This window comes from Tamandua tetradactyla, chromosome 12 (genome assembly GCF_023851605.1).
Source record: "Tamandua tetradactyla isolate mTamTet1 chromosome 12, mTamTet1.pri, whole genome shotgun sequence".
In the NCBI taxonomy this organism is placed as follows: Eukaryota; Metazoa; Chordata; class Mammalia; order Pilosa; family Myrmecophagidae; genus Tamandua; species Tamandua tetradactyla.
In genome coordinates, this window is record NC_135338.1 from 74,320,796 (window position 1) to 74,348,203 (window position 27,408).

At 38.0% G+C, this 27,408-nt stretch overlaps 2 protein-coding genes across 7 annotated transcripts in view; one reads left to right on the forward strand and one right to left on the reverse strand.

The window, feature by feature from the left end:
• CYFIP1 (cytoplasmic FMR1 interacting protein 1) overlaps window positions 1-9,727 on the forward strand; it is a 100,287-nt gene extending 90,560 nt beyond the window's left edge. For all 3 annotated transcript variants that reach the window (XM_077123962.1, XM_077123961.1, XM_077123964.1), the window contains 5 exons: window positions 3,110-3,182; window positions 3,804-3,898; window positions 4,671-4,909; window positions 5,446-5,593; window positions 8,939-9,727. In XM_077123962.1, coding sequence (XP_076980077.1) covers window positions 3,110-3,182; window positions 3,804-3,898; window positions 4,671-4,909; window positions 5,446-5,593; window positions 8,939-9,103 — 720 coding nt within the window. In that variant the 3' untranslated portion in view covers window positions 9,104-9,727. The remainder of the gene's footprint in view (window positions 1-3,109; window positions 3,183-3,803; window positions 3,899-4,670; window positions 4,910-5,445; window positions 5,594-8,938) is intronic.
• Window positions 9,728-11,263: 1,536 nt separating this feature from the next.
• Window positions 11,264-27,408, reverse strand: part of NIPA2 (NIPA magnesium transporter 2) — a 42,753-nt gene continuing 26,608 nt past the window's right edge. For 3 of the 4 annotated variants that reach the window (XM_077123968.1, XM_077123965.1, XM_077123966.1), the window contains 4 exons: window positions 26,676-26,732; window positions 20,092-20,182; window positions 18,071-18,231; window positions 11,264-14,240 (listed from right to left, as the gene is read on the reverse strand). In XM_077123968.1, the coding sequence (XP_076980083.1) occupies window positions 13,606-14,240; window positions 18,071-18,231; window positions 20,092-20,182; window position 26,676 (888 nt within the window). In that variant the 5' untranslated portion in view covers window positions 26,677-26,732 and the 3' untranslated portion in view covers window positions 11,264-13,605. The remainder of the gene's footprint in view (window positions 14,241-18,070; window positions 18,232-20,091; window positions 20,183-26,675; window positions 26,733-27,408) is intronic. The other variant, XM_077123967.1, reaches the window with a different exon arrangement.

The following is a 27,408-nucleotide window of genomic DNA, read 5'->3' on the forward strand; positions in this document are numbered from 1 at the left end:
TCAGCCACTTCCTGGCAGCTCAGTAGGCAGGGCAGGTGAGACACCAAGACCTGCCAAGGCAGGACCTGCATGGTGGGATGATATTGGTAATGGCAGGGAGTGGCTAGAAGGCCAGTTACTCTTCTCTTGGTTTGGATGCCCTTTAAAATATAAGATCAACCATAGAAAGCATTTATGCAGCTGATCAACAGGAGACATGAGGGGAGGTATCATGTGGACTTGGAATAATCACAGACCGTAGGGATTTGAAGCTGTAGGGGTAGAGTTTATCTCTTACCAACTGAGAGGACTGGTCTGCATCCATTGCCAAGACAACCATTTGACATGGGCATCTGGGGCGGCGGGGTGATGCTGTATTTGAAACTTAGGCAGGGAGACTCTGGCTGGCCTGACACTGGCATGCCCAGATCCTGTTTCTTGAGTCAAGCAAATCCATCTACAGTCATCCCATGTTCCTAAAAGGCTCATAACTGCTCCATGAGAACTAATGCTCAAGAATGATTTGGCCAAATCCTTAGGTCTCTGGGTGCCCAGTTTTGAACCCCAGTGCCTCTCCTTTCTCCTAACCACTCCTGAGACCAGGACTGGGCATCTGAAGTCTATCCCCCATTTTAGATCTTTTGAGCACATAGGGAATGCTTTCTAAATAGTTGTCAGTTGACCCTGGAACTTTGGCATATGAGTGGGTGGATATGTTGAAAACATGAATAAAATAAGCACTATCTCCTATCTTAGTTGGTGACGGTCTCCTTGTTTCTCCATACTCTGAGACCTGTGCTAAGGTATAGTAAGTCTGGCTCTTCTGTGGACCCTAGTTTGCCTGTGGAGAGCTGGTCCTTGACCTCTTGCTTCCCTCTGCTTGCCTTTGGCCTCCCCTCCCTCCTTCTCTCCTCTATCTCTACCAGGTATGCCCTGTGGAGGTGGTGAGAGGGGATGCTGCCTGCATTGGGCACTTCTGTCCCAAGCCCAGTTTGTCACTCTGCTTTTTCCTTTTTGGATATATGGGATTGTGTTTCCCATAGTTCCATGGGAATAGGAGTCTCCCTAGTCGGGAGATGGTTGGGACTTCTCATGATGAGTGCGGTAGAGTCTCCCAGACCTCTCCCATGCCATCAGGGGCAGGGGTGAAGGCTCTGGGCCCCTACCTCTTGGCGCCTACCTCTTTGTTAGTGGTCATCTTGATCTCTCAGAGGGAGGTGGGATGAAATGCCTTTTGGTATCTGTATGCCAGTGTAAATGGAGATGTTAAGGGTAAAAGTATCATTCAAATTGTCATGGCTTCAAGAAAAGAAAAGCAGTGACCATCATTTGACATCAGGAGCTTGTGAACCAAGGACCCCATTGCCTTTGGATGGTTAGATGTCTGCTCTCCCTGGGAGCCTGTCCATTGAGGCCTCACTATGCTGACCAGGGTCACCACCAGGATTTGATTCATTTTTAAAACCAAAAATGTTGATATTATTCTGAGTCTGTACATTAGGTATGTACATCTTCTAGCTTTGTGAAGGGTTTTTGTGTTTTTATTACTGCTTTCTAAACTCAACCTGAAAATTCTGCTAGTATGGGGTTTTGTTTTGTTTTAGGCAGTTTATTTTTAATGCCATTTTAAAGCCATTCTCACTTTTTTTTTTTGGCTTTTATTGGGGGCAAAATTTGGAGCGCATTTGAAATGGAAACTGGAAGCCTTCAATTTGCTGAGCAGGATATTGTCACCAAAGTCTTGACTTAAGGTCAGCAGGCTCACCTCCTTGCCCAGGCTCACCTACCATGGTCCCATTCCAGCGATTCCAATTCCTTATGGAGACCTCCAGTCCTCTGTCCATTAGCCTGGCCACTTTCTTGGCATTTCTTCACCCTCCCACCCTTTGTGAGTCCATGGGCCAGGTACCTCCTCTTTCTTCACTTGGCAAGATGCCCTGAAGGTCACTTCTATTCAGCAACATATTCAGCAACACATTCTATGATCATCCCTCTGTAAGCTGTGCCACATTCCATTGAATTGACCCTGTTCTGTGCATTCCCTTCTGATACCTTTGTTTCCTCTTGAACCTTGCCTCCTTCTCCTCCTTTCCCTCCCTCACCTGGATTGGAAACCTAATGGAAAGGCTCCTCCCAAGTGCCCTGACCCTGAGTTGGCCCCCAGCACATCCATCCTGACAGAGATCGGGACTTTGGCATCTGGGACAGAATGCAGGGCTCATGGGGTCAGCCTCTTCTTGGCACATCTTGGGGAGCTGAACGAGGTTGGCTGGCTGCTGGGCACAGGGTGTGTGTTAGATGACACTCACTCCATGGGATGGAAATAAATTCTTTTCCACTTCTTGGGCTGTTTTGTCAGTTGGGGAAATCCTCAACAACTGAAGGCAGAATCTCACATCAGTATACGTATGGTTCATTTTATTACTCTGAAGTTCCCAGCAGCTTTAGTCTGAGAGGTCTGTAGGTGGGAGTGGAATAGAAGGCATTGAATACTCGATGTCTTTCTGCCTGCTTCTGAAAATGGCCCTCCCTGTTGGTTTAAGAATCGTCAGATTCAGTCAAGATGACAATTGCCTCGTTCTTGATGAGATCTTTGGGCTCATGGTGAGGTTTTAGGGGGTTTGCAAAACCCTTGTGATGTTTGAGTTATGTGTGCATTTTTCTGGAGGAAGGAACTGTGCAAGTTTTTTGTTGTCTTTAAAGGACTTTGTGATCTTGAGAAAGGTTCAGAGTGAGTGCTCAGAACTTCATTTTGGACTCTGGCAAGTATATTGATGGAGAGAGGGTAGGGCTCAGCCTTCCTTTCCTCCTCAAGGTCCTGCACAAAGGAGATGCTGTCTGCTCCATCGGGAACATCTTATTAAAAGTTCCTAAGAGGCTGGTAGCTGATTAGCAGGAATGTGTGCAGGGAGGGCTACAAATTGGTAAATCCTGGGAAACAAAGCCCAATATTCATTGTTGTGGCAACTGTGTTAGCACAGATTAGAGACCATATTCATCACCTCTAGAGGGTTCTGTTGGACCATGCTTCTGAGATCCTTTGACATGTCTTAGCACAGATGTGCCTTGTAGCACAACCCTGTAGTGAGAATACACTTCCTAACAGAACCTCCTCTATCTTTGCTCCTAGTCTTTAGAAGAAGTGTGTGACCTGTTGCATGCAGCCCCTTTTCAGAACATCTTGCCTAGGGTCCATGTAAAAGGTGAGTATGTGTCTACTCCATGGACTGGTGGGGGCGGGGGGGTCTATGGGGTCTAGGCTTTTCTTAATGGTGGTTCATGGTTAGAGCCAGGCCAGAAAACCAGCCAGTTTTATTTGTTCCACTCTGATGCCTATGCAGTCAGAACCAGGAATAACTGGGAAGGGCTTTTATAGCCTAGTTAAATGAATACTGAATAACCAAAGTGTTAATGGCTGAAATTATACTGTCTGGATTTTGCCTCAAAATAACACTGGGGCCAGGAGGCTTGGGGTGTATGTGAAACAAAGATTAGCTGTGAGTTGGTGATTGTGGGAGTGAATGATGGGTACAAGAAGGTTCATTGTACTATTTTCTACTTGCAATTACAGTTGAAAATTTCAGTAGGTTTTAAAACATGAGTATTGAACAGAAAATTCTGTCTGATCAAATTAAAATATCAGATCAGCCAATTCTATAAAATAATTTCAGGCAATCTGTATATAGTGTTAACATTTTGTTGTTTAAAAAATTTATTTTTTATTTTTTCATTTTCATGCATTTCTTTGATTTTTTTTTTAATTAAACTTTTGCAATCATCTTTCCATACAAAGAAACAGAGTATAAAATATTTTTCCACTGCAGAGGGAGAGAGACTTGATGCCAAAATGAAAAGACTAGAATCAAAGTATGCCCCACTGCACCTTGTCCCTCTGATTGAAAGACTGGGGACCCCTCAGGTAAAGTGGCCCTGTGGTGGGGTGGGACTCAAGAGCACTGATTCTGATGGGGCTGCCTAGACAGGAGGCTGGATGAGGTTGGGCAAGTGAAGGTGATGTCTCCTGCCTCACTGTCCCCTGGATCAAATGGGTATGCTATAGCAGGACCTGTTCCTGGGGTAGCTGTGAAGTTTAAATGAGCTAGCATGTGTGAATTGCTTATAGCATCCCCTACACGAGATGTGCACAATATACATCACTTCATGAAGAAGGCTTTGGGAAGTTTCTAAAACAAGAGGAAAAGGTGTCAGGTCAGAGTTCTATGATCTGTATCAAGTTATGCTAGATCAGGGTTTCTTAACCTTGGCACTATTGCCAAGTTATTTTGGGTCAAATAATTCTTTGCTGTGGGGACTGTCCTGTGCATTGCAGGATGTTTAGCAGAAGCTCCAGTCTGTACATATTTAGATGCTGGTAGCATGTTCCCAAATGTGATAACCCAAATTGTTTCCAGACATTGCCAGATGTTCCTAGGGGGACAAAATTGCTTTTGATTGAAAATAGCAACCCTAGATGATTCCTCCTAGACTGTGAAATATATTTAATCTTTTAAGACATATAGGTAATTGCTGACATTTATTTTATTGATGCTTAATTTTAAACACTCGTCTGCAAGCTAAGATACTTTTTCCATTAACTTTTCCATTTCCATAATCAAAACTAAAATAGTTTGGTTTCAGCAATCCAGCTTCCTGCCATGGCCTAAGACATATCTACCACTTTCTTTTTGCAGCAAATTGCCATAGCAAGGGAGGGAGACCTGTTGACAAAGGAACGTCTCTGCTGCGGCCTGTCTATGTTTGAGGTCATCCTGACACGGATCCGGACCTTTCTGGATGACCCCATCTGGCGTGGGCCCCTCCCCAGCAATGGGGTTATGCATGTTGATGAGTGTGTAGAGTTTCACAGACTCTGGAGTGCCATGCAGTTCGTATACTGCATTCCTGTGGGGACACACGAGTTCACGGTTGAGTAAGTGTGTGCTAATCTTAGGCTTGGAACAGGGTATGGTTTGGCAGAGGTGGAGGACCTGTGGGGAGAGGTGAGAGTGGACAAACGATGGCATTCCTCTTGAAACGGACCAAAACCTGAGCTGGTCTGGGTGCTTGAAAGCTACTGAAGTGGTTGTTCTTTCTTGGTACCAAAGAGGGGTAGGGCTAGACTTCTGGGAGTCTCTGGGCCATGGAAATTGTATGCAAATGAGTATGCATTTTTCTGAGTAGGAGATCCCAAGCTTCATGAAGTCATATTCATGGCAGGTCTGTGATCTAAGTAAGGTTAGGAACAGTGTGCCAGAGGAACCTAGGAAAGGTACTGAACAGAAACAGGGAGAAATCACCTGCTGTTCAGATTTTTCTTCCTGACCCACTCACAGAGCTGGCTGTGGAATCTAGTTTTTATGAGCAAAGACCAGTGCTGCAGATGGCTTGACATATGAAGAAAGATTAATGAATGATTTTATAATTTTCTACTAGTTCTTCCATTGTATTTATTGCTTCTTTTCTTAGGCAGTGTTTTGGTGATGGGCTCCACTGGGCTGGCTGTATGATTATCGTACTTCTGGGGCAACAGCGGCGCTTTGCTGTACTGGATTTCTGCTATCATCTGCTTAAAGTCCAGAAACATGACGGCAAAGATGAGATTATCAAAAATGTGGTATGTGGAGAAAAATTTTGCACTAAATGTTGAAGTTTTACAAAAGCACGTTTCCTAGAATTTCTTAAAACTGGCTTTCCTTGTTGAAAATGTTTTTCATCCCAGTAAATAAAGTAACACTAATGGATTCATTATCAAAAATGAGTCTAAATACAATTGGAAAGTAAAGCAGTCTGGCAGTTAAAATTCTTATTGCATTTTCCTCCTCTTTTCAGAGTATTTAGATTTATTGGTATATTATTCCAGTCTTTTTGCTTTGTGGCCAAGTCTGTTGTCTTCTTTTTTGGCTGCTGCTTAGATCTTTTTGTCTTTGTAGTTTTATGGATCCCTTGTAGTTGGATTTAAAAACAATACCCAGCACAAATGAAATAAAATAGACAGACAATAAAGACTGAGATGGTATAATCTAGGAATGCCTAGTGTGTATAATGATATTGTTTAAATATACAAATTTAAAAATTGTTTTTGCATGAGGAAGAACATAGAAATGTCATTACTGCAGGGTGATGAAAATTGATAGTAATTAATAGTTTAAAAATTTAACTTATGTGTGAGACTAAAGCAAAAAATGTTTATTTGGTACAAAATTTATATTTTGACTAGTGCATTTCCTAATATAACTTATATAGACAGCTTAATTGAACACCATAAGTACATGGAACCTTGAGTAGGGCATGAGATTTTGTTTGTCCAAAGTGATGCCCTGATAAATCCCAGAGTGATTTGAACAGTGAATAAAAAAGTATTTGCAAAATCCCTTTCGGGGAATGGTGAGAAAGGGGGAAAATTCAACTTCCTCAAGTTGAATTCTTGATATTCTCACAAGCATTGCAGATAACCAAAGCAATAGGCTGAGCCCCCAGTCTTGAGGTTTGTTCATATGAAACTTAATCCCACAAAGGATAGCCAAACCTACTTAAAATTAGGCCTAAGAGTCACCCCCAAGAGAACCTCTTTTGTTGCTCAGATGTGGCCTCTCTCGCCAGACAACAAGCAAACTCAGCACCCTCCCCCTGTCTACAAGGGACATGACTCCCAGGGGTGTGGACCTTCCTGGCAACTTGGGACAGAAATCCTAGAATGAGTTGAGACTCAGCATGAAGGGATTGAGAAAACCCCTAGAATGAGCTGAGACTCAGCATCAAGGGATTGAGAAAACCTTCTTGACCAAAAAGGGGAAGAGCGAAATGAGACAGTGTCAATGGCTGAGGGATTCTAAAGAGAGTCGAGAGGTTATCCTGGAGGTTATTCTTATGCATTAAATAGATGTCACCTTGTTAGTCAAGATGTAATGGGGAGGCTGGGGGGAACTGCCTGAAAATGCAGAGCTGTGTTCCAGTAGCCATGTTTATTGAAGATGATTTTATAATGATATAGCTTTCACAGTATGACTGTGATGGTGAAAACCTTGTGTCTGATGCTCCTTTTATCTACCTTATCAACAGACAAGTAAAACATACGGAATAAAAATAAATAGGGGGAACAAATGTTAAACTTAGGTTGAAATGCTAGTGATCAATGAAAGGGAGAGGTAAGGGGTATAGTATGTGTGAATTTTTTTCTGTTGTCTTTTAATTTCTTTTTCTGAATTGATGCAAATGTTCTAAGAAATGATCATGATGATGAATATGCAACTATGTGATATTGTGAATTACTGATTATACATGTAGAATTGAATGATCATATGTTAAGAATGTGTTTCTTGTCATTTTTTTAAAAAATTTAAAAATTAATAAAAAAATTAAAAAAACAAAACAATACTCAAGTCATTATCTTCAAATACTGCCTTTCTTCCATTCTGTTTCCTTCTTTGGGAGCACCAATTAGATGCATATTAGACTTATTTGGTTCTCCATGTCCCTTTCCCCGTTATGTTAGTTTTCTATTGCTGTCATAACAGATTAACATACTAATAGTTTTAAATAACACTCATGTATCCTTTCAGTTTTATAGGTCAGAAGTCTGACTTAGCATGACTCAGCTGGTCCCTCTGCTTCGAGTCTCTACAAGATGAAAATTCATTAGTCAGCAGGGCTGTGTTCCTTTCTGAAGGTTCATGTCTAGGCTCAGCCCATTGGCTGACTTCATCCGGTTGTGATTGTAGGGCTAGGGTCCCTGCTTCCTTGCTGGCCTGTCAGTGGGGCTGTCTTTGCTCCAGACGTAGGCTGTCTGCATTTCTTCTCTTGCTTTTCCACCTGGCTCCTCTCTAGCAACAAAAGGTCACATTGTGGTTCTCACACTTGCTCCTCCAACTTTCCCTTCTGTTCATCTCGCCTGCGTCCAGCAGAGGTTCTCTGCTAGTGTGGTTAAATTGGGTCTACCTGGGCAGGCCAGTATATGCTCCCTAACCTTAATCACATCTACAGAGCTCCTTGAAAGGCAACATACTTAGTTTCCAGGGATGAGGATGAACACACCTTTGAGGAGGCCATCCGCCTCCCATACCTGTCTCACTATCCATTTCTTTGTCTCTCTAGACTGTTATCTAGAGTACTCTTCTTCATGGTTTTCAGTTAAGTAATTCACTTCAGCCATGTTGTGATCTGCTAAAGTTTTACTTTCAGCCATCAGTTTTTTCCTAAGTTTTCTTTGGTTCTTCAAATCTGAGTCTGATAATTTTTTTCTTCATGCTGAATTTTTTTTTGTTCCATCGTCTATTTCTGTACACACGTCATGCATTTTATGTTCTATATAGTTCTAGTATTTGAATGCTGGGGGGTATTTAAATCTCTTATCTATTTTGATGTGTCTCATTATTTGTTGGTTTTCTTTTGCTTGCAAGCTCTTATTTGATTGAATTTAATTTGGATTGCTCTCCAGATTTTTTGCATTTGCATTTGCTTATCTACAGGGGCTGTCCTCCCTTCATGGGAGAATCCCCAGGTGTTACCTTCCAGCTTGTTTACAGCCCAGGCTTTTGCTTTCACTTAAGGTTTCCTTTACCTTATACATAGGTGGATCCAGCGGTGCTTTTTAGTTTGTTCTTGTGTGTGTGTTCCTTATTCAGGATCTATCACAACATAGCATAGGAGGGTCTGTCAGAGGATCCTGTTCCCAATATTGTCAAACTGGAAGTCTAAAACTTGCACTGTATGAGTTTATAGGTTTTTAGCACTGACCATGTACTTTCCAGCTCTTAGCCTGCAGGAAGAAGTTCTTAATACCATCAGCATGAAACCCACAAAGAAATTTGTATTCAAAATGTGTATTCATTGTTCTAGTAGTTGCATTAGAGATGTTGTCAATGGTTTGCTATAATTTTTTGTAAGAAAATCTTGCCATTGTGTAACAAGTGCAATAAATGAACAAGTTTTAATAGTAACATATTAATTTTAATTGTTTTAGCCTTTAAAGAAGATGGTGGAGAGAATTCGCAAGTTCCAAATTCTCAATGATGAAATCATCACGATTTTGGACAAGTACTTGAAGTTGGGTGATGGTGAGAGCACGCCCGTGGAGCATGTGCGCTGCTTCCAGCCCCCCATCCACCAGTCCCTGGCCAGCAGCTGAGGCACATGTGTCACCCGTTTTTGCAAGAGTCCCAGTACCAACTGCATTGAATAACTATAATGGCATGTTTTTCTTTCTGTAAACTATTTAGTGAGATTTTTAGGGACTATTTTTCTCTGAGCCTGTTAAAAGCTGTGCTTTTCAATCTAAAAGCTTAATTTTATAAAATTGACTTATTTTTCTAGACTAAAAATGTATATGCCTTTGGTAGTGAGAAAGTTTGAGAATACTGGCTGCTGCGTGTTGCCTTTATGTTCTTACACAGTTCTTGTAAGCTTTTCTAAAGATTGTTCCAGCATACATCATACAATGCTGCAGTCCATCCCTTACCCCTTAGCAAGGATGATTACTGTTTAGGGAGAGAGTAAGGAGTTAATACCAGCTACTTTTAATAAAACCCCTTATGAATTAGAATTAAACTTAATGATTAATTAGCTTTTGTGTAGGGATTTTTCTGATGGTCTTCTATGAATAATCTTTTCTAAGTCATTGTTCCCTTCCTTTTGTGTGTCAGTGATCCAGAAATTAGTGAACTTGACCTCTGCTTTTACTCCAGTTGTGATGAAATATAATTTGTGAGGTATGACTTAAAGGTTATAGAAATAAACTAACAGAACCTGTTTATTCATTCTCTACTATCTGGCTTGGGTAAGGTGTCTTTATCTGAGTGGATCACTTTGAACATGGGTCTTTCAGCTAGGGCAGGATCATGATGCTTCTCACCAGCACATACAACGCACTTAGTATTAAACTCAGGTTTCTGCAGGATGAAAGCCAAGTCCTGCAAATGAAATATCAGACAGAAGTTGTGTTGGGCTAGGAGGGATATTAAATGCCACTCTTTCACATGCTTCCATGGTCTGTAGAAGAGGTCAGCAGTTTGGGAAAAGGAGATTGGGCTTGAACAGTGAACACTGCAAAAAACGGGACTAGCAAACATTTAAGGGTCCTTTTCTTCACTGTGTTCTGCCGTCCTTTCTACTGCTGGATGACTTTCACACGGCTCAAGTTTATCCATGCTGTCTGTCAAAACGAAAGATATCAGAGTCTAGTGTACTATTTAAGTCATGGAAATAGATAAGAATTGAGAAACTAAAGTCAAATTTTAAGGTATTAAGGCACAGGAAGTATCTGAAAATTCTAAGTGAATGGAAAAAAATTTATGCCTTCTAAGTGAACAATACAGATAAATACAAGGCCAACATTATTAGGTAGATTCACTGTATATCTTAACCTGCTGGTCACTGTACATTATTTGGAGGGTCAGTGACTCATTCAGCAACTGTAAATAATTTTCTACAGATATAAAAAGGAGTAACTTCCTCTATGCCTTTGGAAATTTAGCACCATTCAGGTATAGAAAATAAAGTGTGTAAATTACTGTGTTGTACTGTTAACCTTGAATTATATGAAGTTTAATAGAAGCATCTTTTACAAACGTTATCTAACAATGTTACTTCGGTAATGAGAACTAACAACCCTGGGTCCATTATGCTTGCCCTGTCCTGAAAGAATAAAATAAAAGAGAAAATTACTTTAAAAACTAATTAAAATTAATGACCAAAACTAAAGTTCATATTACTGAGTTTTTGTAAGATTTAATTATAAGCCAAATAAAAAGCGGTCATTTACACTTAAGCACAAGACAATTTCAAGTGCTATAAAATATTTTAAAAACTTTTTAGTATTAATTAGTCTATGCATTTTCAATGGGGGGCAATATCACTGCCAAGGGGTCAAAAACTGTTTCCTGGAGAGGCAAAAAACTTTTACTGTATAAAGTACAAAAAACATAAGGTGTGTAAGCAGATACACCTGTATATCTATATCAGTATACCTGTGGTTTAAAAGTACGTGGGGATCCCTGGCAACATGGGATATGACTCTCACAGATGAGCCTGACCCTGGCACTGGGATCAACAATGCCTTCCTGACCTTTTTTATTTTTTCCCCCTCATGGGCAGGCACCAGGAATCGAACCCAGGTCTCCAGCACAGCAGGCGAGAACTCTGCCACTAAGTTACCATTGCCCACTCCTTCCTGACCTTTTAAAAAGGGGGAAAGAGCGGGCCATGGTGGCTCAGCAGGCAAGAATGCTTGCCTGCCATGCCAGAGGACCCGGGTTTGATTCCCGGTGCCTGCCCATGTAAAAAAGGGGAAAGAATTGTAATAAATATGGTGTCAGTGGCTACGAGAATTCAAATAGTCAAGAGACTATTCTGGAGGTTACTCTTACCCAAGCTTCAGCTAGATACTGCTATTTACCATGGTTTGCCAAATTCCAACCAAAACCATTCCTTCCTAAAGAACACCTAGGGCTTTCTCTGAGATTCTACAAAGGTTCGATGCACTATTACTTTCCAGAAACCTACAACCTCCAGATGGGTTCCTAGGCCAGATGAGTCCTGAAACTCAAAGGGGCCATCTCTCCAGAACATCAACTAGTTCCATCCCCTTATTCCATATTATCGATAACCCTTTCCAACATGAAAAAGTTAGAATGGGCATATCCCCAAGCCCCCTAAAGACTGAGAGAAAGATCAAAGGAGAAGGTGGAGTTATATAGATAACATAGAAGACAGGATTTACTGAATGAGTAAATGCTGAATCATTATATTGGTATTTTAGTCTCCAGTGTCTTGGAGCAGATAGAAGGAAAAACCTAAAATTGTGGAACTGTAACCCATACCAAACTCTGAAATCTGTTCTATAACTAACTGTTGCAGTGTGTTTTGAAAGTTACTGCTTTTAAAAAAATAGGGAGGAGGGTTTAAAAGCCATGTTAGACACTAAGCTGAACCTGAACTGAGGCAGTGACTAGCAAGTCTTGACTACAATAAGGGGAGTGGAAATGTGAAGTGGGAAACTATGTTTTTTTTTTATTTTGGAGTAATTTTAGATTATAGAAAAGTTACAAAGAGTATGGAAAGTTTCCTTGAATGTGAACATCTTCCATAACTATGGTATATTTGTCACATCAAAGAAATGAACATTGGTGCAATGTTATTTGGTATTAATTAAACTGCAGTCTTTATTTAGATTTTTAAAAAAGTACATGGGGAAGGTGATTAGGAAAAAGTCTAATACAACTCAGTAGAGGGTCAAGAATTAAAAAAAAAAAAATAGGTTGGGCAAAGAGAAATCTTATTTATCCTGTGAAATTTGAGGGCTGAGTGTAAAATACCCTGCACCCCCATAAAGCCAACCAAGTGATGTAAGATGCCCGTGGCTGCACATTCCACCTCCAACTGCCTCCTACCCAGGGAAGCGCTCATGTCCCTGGTCAAGATGGCAGGAAGGGCTGGGGGAAGGCTTTTCCCAATGGCTGCTCCACACCCTGACCCACTGGCTGGGCTACCTGAGTAGGAGCAGTACAACAGGGTGAGGCCAATTTTTAAAAAAATTTTTTAAGACCAATTAATGGGTATAAATTGACATGTTTTGAAGTCATTATTTTACTTTTTTGCATGTTTAAAATTCTCTAACATTTCTTAAAAGACCAAATTATAGAGTGGTTCAAATGAACTCTTAAGCAGAAAGTAAAATACGTGGTACAAAGAACTCATATTTTTCAAGCATTTTAAGTTTGCTCCAAGCATTCAGACTTAGAAAGGAACTGTATCAATTTGTCTTTTTATTAACATGAGTTAAGTTTAAGAAATAATCCTAGACTTCTGACTGTATTTTATTTCCCAGAGTTGATAAATGGTCTACATGACAATATAACTCATTATGAAAATATACTGAAGTACAAGAGCTGATGTAAAAAATAATCAAGTATCCAGGCATCACAAGATTGAAGTAACTGAAGAATAAAACTGGCAGACTCCAAAAGAGAGCCCAGCGCAAAAAGAGGCAAGACACACATGGTTTAACAAAACTACTGCCCAAGAAGTCCATCAAATGTACACATGAAAACTTACATGTGGTAACTAAGTCACCTGAAAAATATTTCTTTGGGGTCATTTCCTAATCTTTTGTGTCTAGAGTTTGCCCTCATTTACTAACTTAAGCGTCCCTTAAAATAACAGTTCAAAATTAAAATAATTCATCAAACAGGAAGCATTTTATAGGCAAGGTAAACCAGAACATAATGTATTTAGATAATTTTGTTCTTTTTTAAATCGAAAAGCTGTAAAATGGTCAAGGATTGACAGAGAAGATGAAAAATATAAATTTCAGACCTTTATCACCAATGAAAAAATAAAGCATTTTTATAGACTTAAAATTGTCATCAATGCATTTAGTTTTGGGTAAAGGACTCAAAATTTAAAATACCTCTAAAATAATATAGTGTTAATAGAAATAGAAATTGGCCACATATTGAGGTCATTTTAGTGAGCTACCATCATGTAAATGTAAGAAAAGTAATATCTTGGTCCCAATTAGTGAAACCTTTAAAAAGATTGTCTTTAGAGAACCTTATCTGAGGACAATGCTTTTTCAGACACATTTTGATAATTCAAATTCATTTTATAGCAGAACTATAAATTTTTTCTTTTTTAAAAAGCTGTCAGATTTCCATTTCTTCGGGAGATATTTTCACCAGGGTGCTGTTCAATTCCACAGGTTAAGCTTTCTTCATTATTATTAAGAATTTCATACATATTGGAGAGATTGCCATTCACTGCTTTCTCATCTTTTCGAAAAGACAAAGGAAGACTTGCTAGACTAAAACTGAGATCTTTAAAAGCATGCAATAAAAATATCCCCACAATGATGGTAAGGAAGCCACTCAAAGTACCAATGACATCATCAACAGGCATATCTTGCCACTCCTTAAAAAGAATAGCTGAACAAGTTAAAACTGATGTTGTGAAGAACACGTAATATATCGGTGTCACGATGGAAGTGTTGAATATGTCCAGGGCTCTATTCAGATAATTGATCTGTGTGCTCACACACACTATCAGGCTCAGCAGCAGAGCCCAGGCCAGGGGGTGTCGCAGCACAGGCTTTCCAGCAAGCAGTTCTTTAATAGCAATGCCCAGGCCTTTAACGCAGGAGACCGAAAATGCTCCAATCACAGAGCAGATTGTTATATATACAAGAACATTTGTCTGTCCATGGCGAGGTCCCACTATGAAAATTAGTATCAAAGACACAATGACTACAAGGGTTGCAAAGACCACGAAACCTGGAGGAAGCAAAGTAGAATTATACTTAGTTAAATTTTAGACACTAAGAGAAAACTGAGAACATAAAATATAAATTCAATAGGAAGGAGAAAAAAATCTGGTCCTAAAGTAAACATCAGCTTCTTTAAACCACAAAAGTTTAATTATGTGCACTGGAAGACTAAAGTAAGCCTTCATATTCACAAAATGTTATACCACTAATAGTTTTTAAAGTAGCATCATATGCCTTATGATAATTGTATAAAATAAAACAGAATTCGGGTAATCCATAGCCTTCTATTCTTCTGGAATACGTTGGAGCTCGTCACCTCCCACCCATGTGAATGCTGTGACTCACAGGGCAAGGAGGCCAGAATCAAGATGAGAAATCAAGAGGTACCCTTGAATGTTCATCAATTTAAAAATGCAAAAAAAAAAAAAAAAAAAAAAAAAAGACCATAGGAGTGGTAAATTAAGTTTGTCTTAAAAGGAGCATATTTTAAAATACTGAGGGACAACTGCTGGGGTAAACAGCAAATCCAAAAGAGCACCTGAAAACAACTAGAGGAATTCTGGCCGAATATGGAGGCTTGAGGATGGTGATAGTATTGTGTCTCCCTGCACGCAGGCAATTTCCTCAGCAACTTGCACCAATTAACTTATTTAATTAATTCTCATAACTACCCTATAATGTAGACACCTAACTGTGCTTTTAGATGAGGATACAGAGGTGTACAAAGACACCACAGGCTATTACTCTGTTCGCTCCTCAAACTCCACTAACAGTAATGGAATTTAAAAAAGGCAAATACACAAAAACAAGAAAAAGAATGAAAAAATCAAAATATCTGGGAAGCCATAAAGCAGAGGACAACTAATAATCGACACAACACATCCAAGATAGCTGAATCCTACATCAGCAGTGATCCAAGTCTTGACTTCGGAGGCCTGGCTCAAAGTCCACTGGGGAAGCAATCAGACCCTAGCCCAATTCTGCACATCTGGGTGACGGTCTGTCCCCAGTCACAATGGACTGTTTCTGTGCTGGAGGACTCCAAGCACAGCTGAGGATGTAAGAGCTGCAGTAAAACAGGGGGCTGGGGAAAGATATACTTCTGCCACACTAACCCCTCTTCCTGACTCGGCTCCCAGAAGCTTCCTGTCTGGAGATCTAACCAGCCCTACCTTTAAGGAGCAGCCAAGATCACCAGGCAGCGGAACAAAGAACTCTTCTAACAAGAAAGAGAGGGGCCAAAATAACCAAAAAGCAATAGCCTGTGATTCCTCCATGTAGAAAAAAACTTCAAATAATCCTCCTCACTGAAAAAATAGCAAAAATACCATTAATATCCTCTGCGAGACAAAGAAATATCAGACTAACTTTGCCCCTGAAACAACCATAAATGATGAATAAACTACAAAAACAAAACCAAACCCAAAACAAAAAAGGAAATCTGAGGCCATCAGAGAGCAATCAAAGCAGCCAGGACATGAAGAACCAAAATACAGAGAAAAGGTAAGCATTCTGAGATAAACTGAATCTGCCTTTTTTTCACCTCTGCTTTTTCCTTCAAACAACTGCCAATTCTGGAGCAGGGAATTAATGGGCATAAAAGCCAGTAGAAAGTGTTGACCTGGGGCGTGTAGAACTTTCAGTGGACTGGGTAAAAGAAAAAGCAGAATTTGGGAATAAGTAATCAGGGCTTAATGGGTCAAGATCCCTAGAAAGGAGGGGCTGCAGAAATATAAGCTCCAAATCCCACATAGTAGGGACACAGAGCAGCAAAAGCTGAGGTTAGATAACAAGTGTAAAGCCTAGTTAGGAGTCTAAGGGCTGAGCAGAGATTTCGCCGTCATGTGGGCAGATACTAGAATTCACAGTTCACTGAGGCAGAGGGGGTCCAAATGAACATCCCAGGTTATCAGTTGAAAGCCAAAAGGGCTAATGACCAAGAATAATGGCAACGTGGAAAGAAAGCAGCCCCAACAAAGCTTGAAACATACCTCAACTGGCTGCATGTGATCTAGCATACTCTATCTGCCTGCCAGAAGAAATGTAAGTTCTCTTTGAAGGAATAAATATCCCAGAGCCTTTATTCATTTGAATATATTATGTCCAGCTTTCAGTCAAAAATGCCAGAACACAACTCTAAATGACTGAAAACCAAAAGAAAAAAAACAGACTAAAGAAACAGACTCACAAAAAAGCCCTGATGTTGAAGTTAGCAGAAAAAGACATAAAAATAACTAAGAACTAAAGCTCTTGGAAATTGAAAATACAATAGCAGAAATAAAATCTCAATAAAAGGATTAGAAAATAAAACTGAGGAAATCTCCCAGAAGGCAGAGCAAAAATGCAAAGAACAAAAAAAAGTAAAAATATGAGAGAAAAGAAAAGAAAACCAATGGTCCAGTTCAGAAAGTCCAACCAACAAATAAATCCACAAAGAGAAAAAGGAGGGAAGACGATCAAAGGAGTAATTCCATTAAATTCCCAAGAATAGGGATTTCTAAATTAAAAAGACCCCATTACATACATAGCACAATGGATGAAACCTGGCTCACACCTGGACACATGAATGGGAAATTTCACATACTGAAATCAAAGTGATCATCCTAAAAGCTTCCAAAGACAACATATCAGTAAAAAAAAAATCAACTGCATTAGATTACTCAACAGTAACACTGGAAATGAAGAGCATAAAGGGTAGGGTAAAGATATTTTGAGATATACAGGTCTCAAAAAACTGTATCTTCCCTGTGTCCTTTTCTGCTTTCCTAGAAGAGTAGTTCCACCAAAGTGAAGGGGTGAAAAAACAGGATTTAGGAAACAAGGGGCTCAAGAGAAATCAAAAACTGAAGGGAATACCCAGGATGCTAATGAAGGAAAAGCCAGACTGACCACTCTACCACCAGCCTAGAGACACCAATGTAGACTGGGAACAAAAGAAAGCTCTGGGAAAGACTTCTAAAAAAAGAAACTACTGTGTGAAATTACTGAGTAGAACCAAACAAATACGGAAGAGTTTCAAGATGGATTAATAAATCCTAAAACAGGGAAAACATCATACAAGAAAGGAAAAATAATCATAACACACTACATGGCTGAACTTAGAAGTTATGTAGCAAAGACAATGTAAATCAATAATTTAAACAAAAAGCTAAATACTCATCTTTTATGATATAAAGCCAATACATAATGCTTTAAGTCCAGGAAGGAGAAGAGATATATTTGGTCAGGGGGAAGTACTCAGTTGTTCTGTTGCAGTGGATTTAAATCATCAGCATGTGAAATTTATCTATGGCTGATTACATCCGTGGTGGCTAAGAGGAGTGCTCTCTGAATGAGTGACATTTTATTTGATTTGCTGGAGGCTTAAAAGAGAGAGGTCAGAGAGAGTTCAGCAGTTCAGACCCAGATGTTTGGAGATGCAAAAAGGGACACCCTCCACAGAAAGCAGTTGGAATTCAGAAGCCGGTAAAGAAGTCCAGCAGACGTTGCAATGTGCCTTCCGATGTGACAGAGAAACTCAAATGAAAGCTAGCTGCCTTTCTTTCAAAGAACTATAAATTTGTAACTAAATAAATTCCCTTTATAAAAAACAGTCCATTTCTGGTGTACTGCATTCTGGTGGCATTAGCAAATTAAAACAGGAAGCAATAGAGGTACAGTTAAAGAACAGGAGAAACAAGGGGCTGGGGTTAGGAGAGGAGGAATGTGACTATTTTTATCATAATAAGCCCTGCAGAATATTTGCCTCTTTTATGCACACATAAAATTCAAATTAAAATTAAAGTAGATTTAAAAGGCAAAACAGAATAAGATTAATAAAGCTTTTATTTTTCTCACCTGGATCACCTAGCTTTTGAGACATTTCATTTAAAGTCTCTATCTCCTCTTCTTTTGGAGCATGAATGACCATAACTGTAGACCCTAGAATACTTAACAAACACCCGATTTTCCCATGAAGATTAAGTCTTTCATTTAGAAAGTATGAAGAAAGAATGGCACTAAAATGGAGGGGGAAAAACAAAAGGTTAAGAACATGGAAGTAATACACTAGTTTTCTCACTTTTAAACATCAACACAGTCAGAATTTTAAAAATTGAACTCAAACTGAACACTGTAAGCTTATGAAGATTCTGGTTTTTTAACCACAGTAAAGAAAATATATATTCAATCATAAAAATGAAAGTTTAAAAGGAATCACCTGTTTCATTATATACTTGTATGTACAAATTTTCATTCTAATTAGGAATTTTTAGCTACACCAGTGCTTAAAAATAGCCCACCCTTAATTCAGCCCTACTGGTTGATGTATCCTTTTTATTTGTTCATTTAATTCTATTTAGCCCACTTATTAATTAAATTACCAGTCTTAATACTTTACAGATAATTTTATCAACATTTAAAATGAAAATACAGTGTAACACTTATAAACATAGAAATGATAGTAACAGAAAATTAAAGACATGTACCAAAATTCTTTATATAGCGTACCTTCAGAAAAAGGATCAAAATACATAATTATCCACCACAATTTTGGGAATGGTAAGCAAAATCTAAGCTTCATTTAGGCTTAGCTGTCAGGGCTAATCATTAAAATAACTGAAACAGAATAAGTCTTGGACACCTGCTTCCAAATGAGGAACCAGGCCAGTCCTGCAAAGGCACGTAACTTTGTCTCAGTCAATGGTTTTCTGTACTGAGTACAAAAATCTACTCATCACTAACCAGCACCTAACATAGCAGATATGTGTCAAATGGTAAATATTGCAAAGAGTAGACTCGAAATTTTAAAAACCTGGTATCAAACTAAAACTGGTGCTGGTTCATAATACAAGTAAGGCAAAGCATAAAAGTATTTACTCATCCAAATCAGTAGGCTTGCAGATGTACAGAGAACTTTTTTTTTGTATGCTGTATGGCAGGGTCACATTTCATTATTTTTCCATGTGAGTATCCCATTATTACAGCACCATTTGCTGAATTTTTGTTTGATTGGTTTGTTTTGCGGAAAATGCATAGACCAAGAATCGAACCCAGGTTTCGCACATGGCAGGTGAGAATTCTACCACTGAACTTACCCCCTTGCATCCCCTCAGGGGAGTATTTATTTATTTTTGCATGGGCAGGTACCGGGGAAACAAACGCAGGTCTCTGGCATGAAAGGTAAAAACTCTGCCTGCTGAGCCACCATGGCCCACCCAGAGGAGAACTTTTTAAAGCAAGTTCCTATACAGTGTAAAAGAAAGTCTTCAAGACTGTTTAAATATAAATTATGCCGAACACATGTAATTATCTGAGAATATTTGTGTGGTAGATTCAGGTGTCAACTTGGCCAGGTGAATGTGCCTGGTTCTTTTGCTGTGGACATGTGCCAACGGTACGTGAACCTCATCTGCTGCTCATTCCATCTGTAGTTGTGAACCTCATCTGTTGCTCATTACATCTACAGTCAGCTAAGAGGTGTGCCTGCTGTAATGAATGATGTTTGATTTAATTGGCTGGTGCTTAAATGAGAGACTCAACGTAGCACAACCCAAACAGGTCAGCATTCCTCATCTCAGCACTCACAGCTTAGCCCAGGCCTCTGGAGAGGCAGAAAAAAATCACCCCAGGGAAAGTTGGTTGGAACCCAGAGGCCTGGAGAGAAGGCCAGCAGAGATCACCCTGTGCCTTCCCAGGTAAGAAAGAACCTCAGTTGAAAGTTAGCTGCCTTTCCTCTGAAGAACTAACAAAAGAAACCCCCTTTTATTAAAAGCCAATCTGTCTCTGGTGTGTTGCATTCTGGCAGCTAGCAAACTAGAACAATTTGAGAGACTAAAATCTTGATTACTACTTGTACAAGGGAAATGGCATGTACTTACCTCACTAAGACACTGAGAGCTCCCAATGGAGTCACTAATGTGGCTGGAGCAAATGCATATGCAGCAAAGTTGGCCACTTCACCAGCTCCCACTTGAAGAAGGAAACAAAAAAAACTTAAATAGTAACATACTCAACAAATGGTAAATGCAGAGTTTATGAAATATCTATATATTGTTTCCACTATATTTAGTAACTTACATATTTTTCCCATCTATTCATAAGGGTTAGAGTTTCCCTATAATTATCAACATTAGAAAAGTCCAAATCAATTAGAGAACAGTATTAAATCTTTCATTTTAGTTTAGAAATCTAATATATGCTTAATTTAGGTTTTTCTAATAAAAAATTCAGTAAATCTTTACACCCTAAGACAACAACCACAAATCCATTAAAAGAAGAGAAAGCCCTTGTACACCACTTCCCCCCAATCTTTTTCACTGGAAATCTTAATTTTAAAATCCAATTCTTATATTCAAAAAGGAGTCTTGGATACTTATGTGCCAGGTTCTATTCTAGGGTCTAGAAATAAGGCAGGGAACAAAACGAAGATACTACTCTCATAAAACTCACATTTTATTGGAGGGAGGACTGACAGATATGATATCTATGCCAAGTGACTAAAAGTGCTATGAAGAGAAATAAAGCAAAGGAGGAGGCAGGCTATTTTATAGCACTGTTTTAGGCCAGGGCTCTCTGTAAAGTAAACTGAACAGAATCTGAAAGGAAGTGAGGAAGTTATCCACAGCTTTTTGGGGAAGAAAATTCCAAGCAGGAAACACAAGTAGAAAAATCCTGCATTAAGAAATGATTGGGGGCGGGCCACGGTGGCTCAGCAGGCAAGAATGCTTGCCTGCCATGCCAGATGACCCGAGTTCAATTTCCAGTGCCTGCCCATGTAAAAAAAAAAAAAGAAAAGAAATGATTGGTTTATCTAAACAGCAAGGGGCGCTCTGGCAGAGTGAGGAAGTGGGAGTGGCAGGTGAGTCGGTCAAAGGTAGGATTTTATCTGAGTTGAAAAGACACTGGAGAATTTTATGCAGTGGACGGGCATGATCTGATAAAAATTTCATTCTTGCCTCCTGCCTTTTCAAAACGGATATGTCAATTTTCACTTCTACTATCAGTGTATGAGAGCTCCCTCTAAGTCACACTCTCACCAGTACTTGGTATTGTGAGCAAGTTCCTTAATCTGTTAGGAATACTGGATTATTTTATTGTGCTTTCAATATGCATTTCTCCTTTCCATTTGTTGATTGGCCACATGAACTTCTTTTTAGTGAGCTGGCTGTTCAAGTTTCTTCCCCATTTGTCTAATATACGTTTTCTCTTATTGATTTGAGGTAATATTTTAATATATTTTGGATACAAATCTTTTGCTATTTTTTTCACCCTCTACAATTTACATTTTATCCTTTTAAATATTTTTTGATAAAAAGAAGTTTTAAATTTTAAGTTATCAATATAAAAAATATTTTCCCTTATGGTTAGTGTATTACACAGCTTGTTTAATAAATCTTTCCCTAAATTTTTCATAATCTTCTAAATTCGTTAGTGTCCTGCCTTTCACATGCAGAACTATGAACAAGCTGGAGTTGATTTTTATGTATGAAATTAGGTAGGAATCTACTTTTTTTCTTTGCCATATGCATACCCAACTGTGGCAGAAATATTTACCAAAAAGTGAATTTCCCTACTTCTCTTCAATACCATATTCTCCACGGGTCCATGTCAGGATTGTTTCACTGCTCTATGTATCCATCTTGGCAAAATACTATACTAAGTTAATGAGGATAACTTCATATTACATGACCTACCTAACTCACCTTCTCTTGATCAATTTCACCAGAGGTTTGCCAATTTTTCATTAGTATGATCACAGGCCCAAATGTTGACCTTATATGACCCTTTGTTTCCTAGTTAACAAATTTTTACTCTTCTCTTTATTTACCTCCTTCTACATTTTTGGGTTTATTTTGCAATTCTTTTTCTAATTTCTTGACTTAAATGCCTTGCCTTTCTTGTTTTCAATTATATATATTGAAAAATATAAATTTTATTCTAAGTATTTGCACTTCCATTATATTATACAGGCATTTTCTAATTTAAATATTAACATATTTTCTAATTCTCAGACTTCTTTGAACCATGGGTTGCATAAAAGTGTATTTCCTTAATTTCAACGTATATGGGATTTTTTGTTATCTTTTTGTTATTGGTTTTTAAGGCACAGTGGTCTATGAAAATGCTCCATTAAATCTTTTGAGAAATAATAAGACTAGCTTTATAGCCCAGCAAATTGACAATCTGCTGGGCCATAAAGTTAACAATTTGTATAAATATTTCATATGCACTCGAAATGAATGTATATCTGAAGTTGAGTGCTATGACATATGTTCATTGTGTTTACTCAGGTTTGTTAAACCGATTGTTCAAATTTTCTATACCTTAATAATTTTTCTCTACTTGTCACATCAACTACTGAGAGTAGTAAATTAAAATCTCATTGTATGATTTTGAAGTTGTCCATTTCTCCTTATTCTGTTGATTTCTGCTTTCCATATTCCAAAGTCATATTATTACATAAAGTTAGAATTGTTATAGTGTCCAGGTGAGTTGAAACTTTCATCTTTATGAACTAATCCTGTATCTCTGATATGTTTTTTCTGTTTTAAAGTATATTTTGTCAAATACTAATAACAGTGATCTCAACTTTCTTAATCCTTTTCTCAAACGTTCTATATCCTTATCTTATATCCTTACATGTGTCTCTTGAAAAAAAAAGCATTTGATTGGTTATTTACTTTTTTTTAATTCCAGTCTAATAATCTTTGCCTTTTAATGAGGCATTTCATGTAAGGTAGTTATCGATACATTAGACTTTAAATATGCTATCCTTTCTTAAAGATTTTATTTTTAAACTCTTAAACATCCCAAATAATGAATAATAAAACATTCCAAATATTCAGAAGCACAGAATAAAATATACATGACAGCTATATATCTACCATCCAGACTTAAGATGCAACCAATTTCTCAAATATATTTTCTCCCAAAATGTGCTGTACATCTTTTTTCCCCTAAGATAAATGCTTTTCATTTTTGCTAAAATAATTTAACAAATTACAAACATCATGACATTTCACTCATAAATAGTTCATGGGAATATGAAAATCTTAAAAAGAATACTCCCTATTTAACCACAAAATTTTTATCACACCTAGTGAAACTTACAATAAAACTCTAATACCACCATCTAGCAAGCAATCCATATTCATATTTTCTTTACAATCCCTCAAATGTCTTTATGGTTTGTTCCTTCTAGGAATCAAAGAATTTGGCTGCAATGTCTCAAATAACTCTTCATCTAGGATAGTGTTCTACTCCTACAGATTCCGTAACTTACCAGAAAATAAACAAAAAACTTAGATCTATATAATAATTTTCATTTTCTCATCTGCTATCTGTCCTGCTAATTCTGTTCTTTCTCATCTTGCTTGCTTTTCATGTTTTCAAAAAATATTCCATTCTTTCCTCCATTAATTAGGAAGTTACACTATTCCTTCCCTGTGTATATTAGAAATTACATGTATCCATGACTTAAGTCTAATGTTAATGTTTAACTTTACTTTCCTTCTGACCACACAAGAACCTTAGAACACCTTAATCCACTTTCTCCCTTACACTTATGTCATTTTTGTTGAATATTTTATTGTTATGTATGGAGATATTAAGTCCACAAGTCATTTTTATTGTTCTGCATTCACCAATGTTTATTTAAATGAACTTCAGAACTTTGCTTCTTTCCTTTCTGCACCTCTAACTTTCCATAAGTATCTATTCCTTTCTACCTATAGGAAACCTTTTTGAATTTGTTTTAGTATACCTATGTTATCAGTTTCACTTAGGGCAAAAGCCTCCTTATTTCATTCTTAATCGTGAAGATTTTTTTCAATGAGTAGAGAATTCTACTGCCAACTACCTTCTTTCAGCACCTTAAAGATATATTTCCACTACTTCCCAGCTTTCAATGTTGTTATGAAGTTAGCTGTCATTCTGTCACCCCTTTGACAATACTGTTTCTCTAAATGCTCAAAAGATATTTTGTCTCTGGTTTTTAGCAGTTTTGCTATGATGTGCCTAGGTCTGATTTTCTTTTCATAGATCCTGCTTGGGTCTTGTTGGACTTCTTGATTCTGTGGTTTGATCATTTGAGTCAGTTTTTGGAAAATCTTCAGTGATTTTCCCTTCAAATATTGCTTGTGCTCCATTCCCTTTTCTCCCAATTCTGGGAATCCAATTATTCACTGAATCCTTTAAGTTTCATAACTTCTTGTCTATATTTTCCATCTTCTGATCTCCTCTTGCTTCAATTTAGATAATTCCTTCCTAACTATTGTCCAGTTGATCAAGTCTCTCTTCAGTCATACCTAATGCATTGTTAAATCCAAATTTACTTTATTTATATTTCAATTATATGATTTTTTAGTTTTTGTTTTTGCAAATGTGCAATGTTGCTATAGTTTCCAGTTCACTGGTTAACTACAGTTCTTTGTAGTAAGCACAATTGTTTTATGATCCGTGATTCATTCAATATCTGGAGAATCTATGGGTCAGTTTCTACCAGTCACTTCTGATAATTTTTTTTATTCTCATATGCTTCCTCTCTTTTTTTGTCCTGGACATTTTATCTTAAAAATTACTTACAGAAACAATTTAAGGCCAAGATAATGTAATCCCATTCAAGAAAGAAGTTTTGCTTTTTTTCTGCCAGGCTCCAGAGCACTGGCAATTTAGGACCAAGGCTTGGTACTGTCTGGTCCACTCGAATAATCAGATATTGCATAGTCTCTACCTCACTCCAAAGGTACAGTTTTCAATATCCCTAGCCCAGAGTGGGAGGTGTGTTTTTTTTGTTTGCTTGTTTGTTTTTTTTACCAGAGTTAGCATCCTAAGCAGCATCAGATTCTGACTCCTATTAATTGAGTTCAGAGGTTTACACTATTTCTTAGCTGCCTCCTCTGGAGTCTGCAAATACCTTTAGGGGAGAAATGTCTCCAGCTTACTTTTCTGAGCCCTAATCCTTTCCCTGATCTTGGTGAAGTAACTCAACTATCATCTTAATTCTTTGATGTTTTTAAGATACTTTTGCATTTTGCCCAGTTTTTCAACTTAATACCAGCTGGAATACTGATTCAATTACCAATTCCACCATTAACAGAAGCAGCATTATTGCTTTCCGACATCACATCAAAAGTTTTATACACTTTTAATACCAAAACTGCTTTTCACAGGGTCACCAAGGATCTACATATGCCTAAACTCCACGGTTATTTTTCAGTCTTCATTGTAACTACTCTACATCAGCCCCATTTGACACAAATGAGCACTCTGCGCCCTCAAATATTTTCTTCACTTAGCTCCCATAATACTACACTCATGTGGTTTCCTCCTACTACCCTGGCTGCTCTTTCTCAGACTTGAAGTCACACACCAAAACTTCTGCCATAGTCTTTGATCACACCCGACTAGCATTGATTCACTGTGTATATAAAAGTGCAAAGACCAGAAGGTGAGAATCACTGAGGGAATATTGGAGGCAGCTTCACACTTCTATAGGTAAAGCATGGTCCCACCTCACAGTCTTCACATTTACATCTCTTCCTGCCTAAATGTTCTTTTCCTCAAATATTTTTGCATGGTTAGCTTGCTCATTTCCTTTTGTTCTTTTTCTCAAATAATACCTTTTCAGTGAGGGCTTCCCAAACCCCTATCTAAAAATTTAAACCTCTTTGTCCTCAATTTCACATCCCCCTTCCCTACTTTATTCCTTCCTCTTAGCATTTATCACTAACACATTCAAGGCTATTTAGTTTATTATTTGTCTTCCTATCCTGAATGTAAGCTTCGTGTGAGTGGACATTTTTCTGTTTTCTTTTCACTTAGTGTATCTCCAGCACCTAGAATGGTGCCTGGCATGTAAGAGATAATCACAAAACATTTGTTGGATAGTCACATCTATCAGTCACTTTATTACTTCAACTGCCCTGAAGCTTGGAAAAGTTCTTGCCATCCAAGTTTCAATATCTATTTTTAAATTTAATGTAGAACACTTATATAATCCTGAATAGTTTCTCTGAAGGCTCAGTGTCTTAAGGATCATTTGTTCCATGTATCTTTTAAAAGGTAATCATTATCAAAATAACCTTGGATACCCTTATGAATTACATACCCTCCTTTCAATTTGGACTGAGAACTAATAGAAGAGGAGGAACCAAAAACAGGATGTTTTCTAGGATCTTTCATTTTTAAAAGTCCCTTCTTAAACTGAGCAGAACTTTTAAAAACACATACCAGACAGGTTTTAATCAGGTATAGTCATCTAATTCAAATTAAATAAGATAAGCTATTGTACTGCTGAATGACATTTACAGGCTGAAATTTTACATATTTTGGATTTTGTTCTTTAAAAGAGCAGTAAAGTTTTAAAATTTGCTAATAAGAGACTATAATAGGATATCCAAATATTTTAATATATGAATAACATATTAAACATATAGTTTCTTGAAATATTCTCTATACATACTTGACAGCAGTCCAGCCCACCACAACCATTCTTTAAGATATGCATGGCCACCTTGACCTGTGAATGAAGAAATATTTTACTTCTTTGGAAGATAATCAGACTCTTGTACTTATAATTATGAGAGGGCGACGAACGGTGGCTCAGTGGCAGAATTCTTTCCTGCCATGCTGGAGACCCGAGTTTGATTCCTGGAGCCTGCCCATGCCAAAAAAAAAAAAAAAAAAAAAAGATGGCAACTGCTAGAAGTAACATACTTTAAAATATTTCACGTGTTGATTATTACTACTTTGAATAAAGGAATTTGTATAAAGGAATTTTTTAGGTATTATTTTATAACTATTTTGGGAAAAGGGGACTTGAGAACCTGAGTGTTAAAATTTTCAGATTTGTACTATACTCTTGAGTGAAGAAATTAAATCAATTTTTACAGTCAGTTCAGACTTTCTTCTTTTGTTCTGTGAACTCAGCTTCAAAACACAAATCAAAGAAGATGAACCACCTTTTAATGAGTTAGTTTGACAATGAATAAACCATTTCAGTGTGGCATGCCCCATATATGATGTAGTAACCTTGGAGAATATGGTCCTATATACATCAGACATAAAAAGACTGACTACTGCTCATAGTTTGGGACTGCCAGGATGCTTACCCTGCTTTTTACCTTGGCTTCCCTCTTGACTAAACTAAAGTCAGGAAGCCACTGGCAGTGAAGCAACTGTCCCAAAAGAAAAAC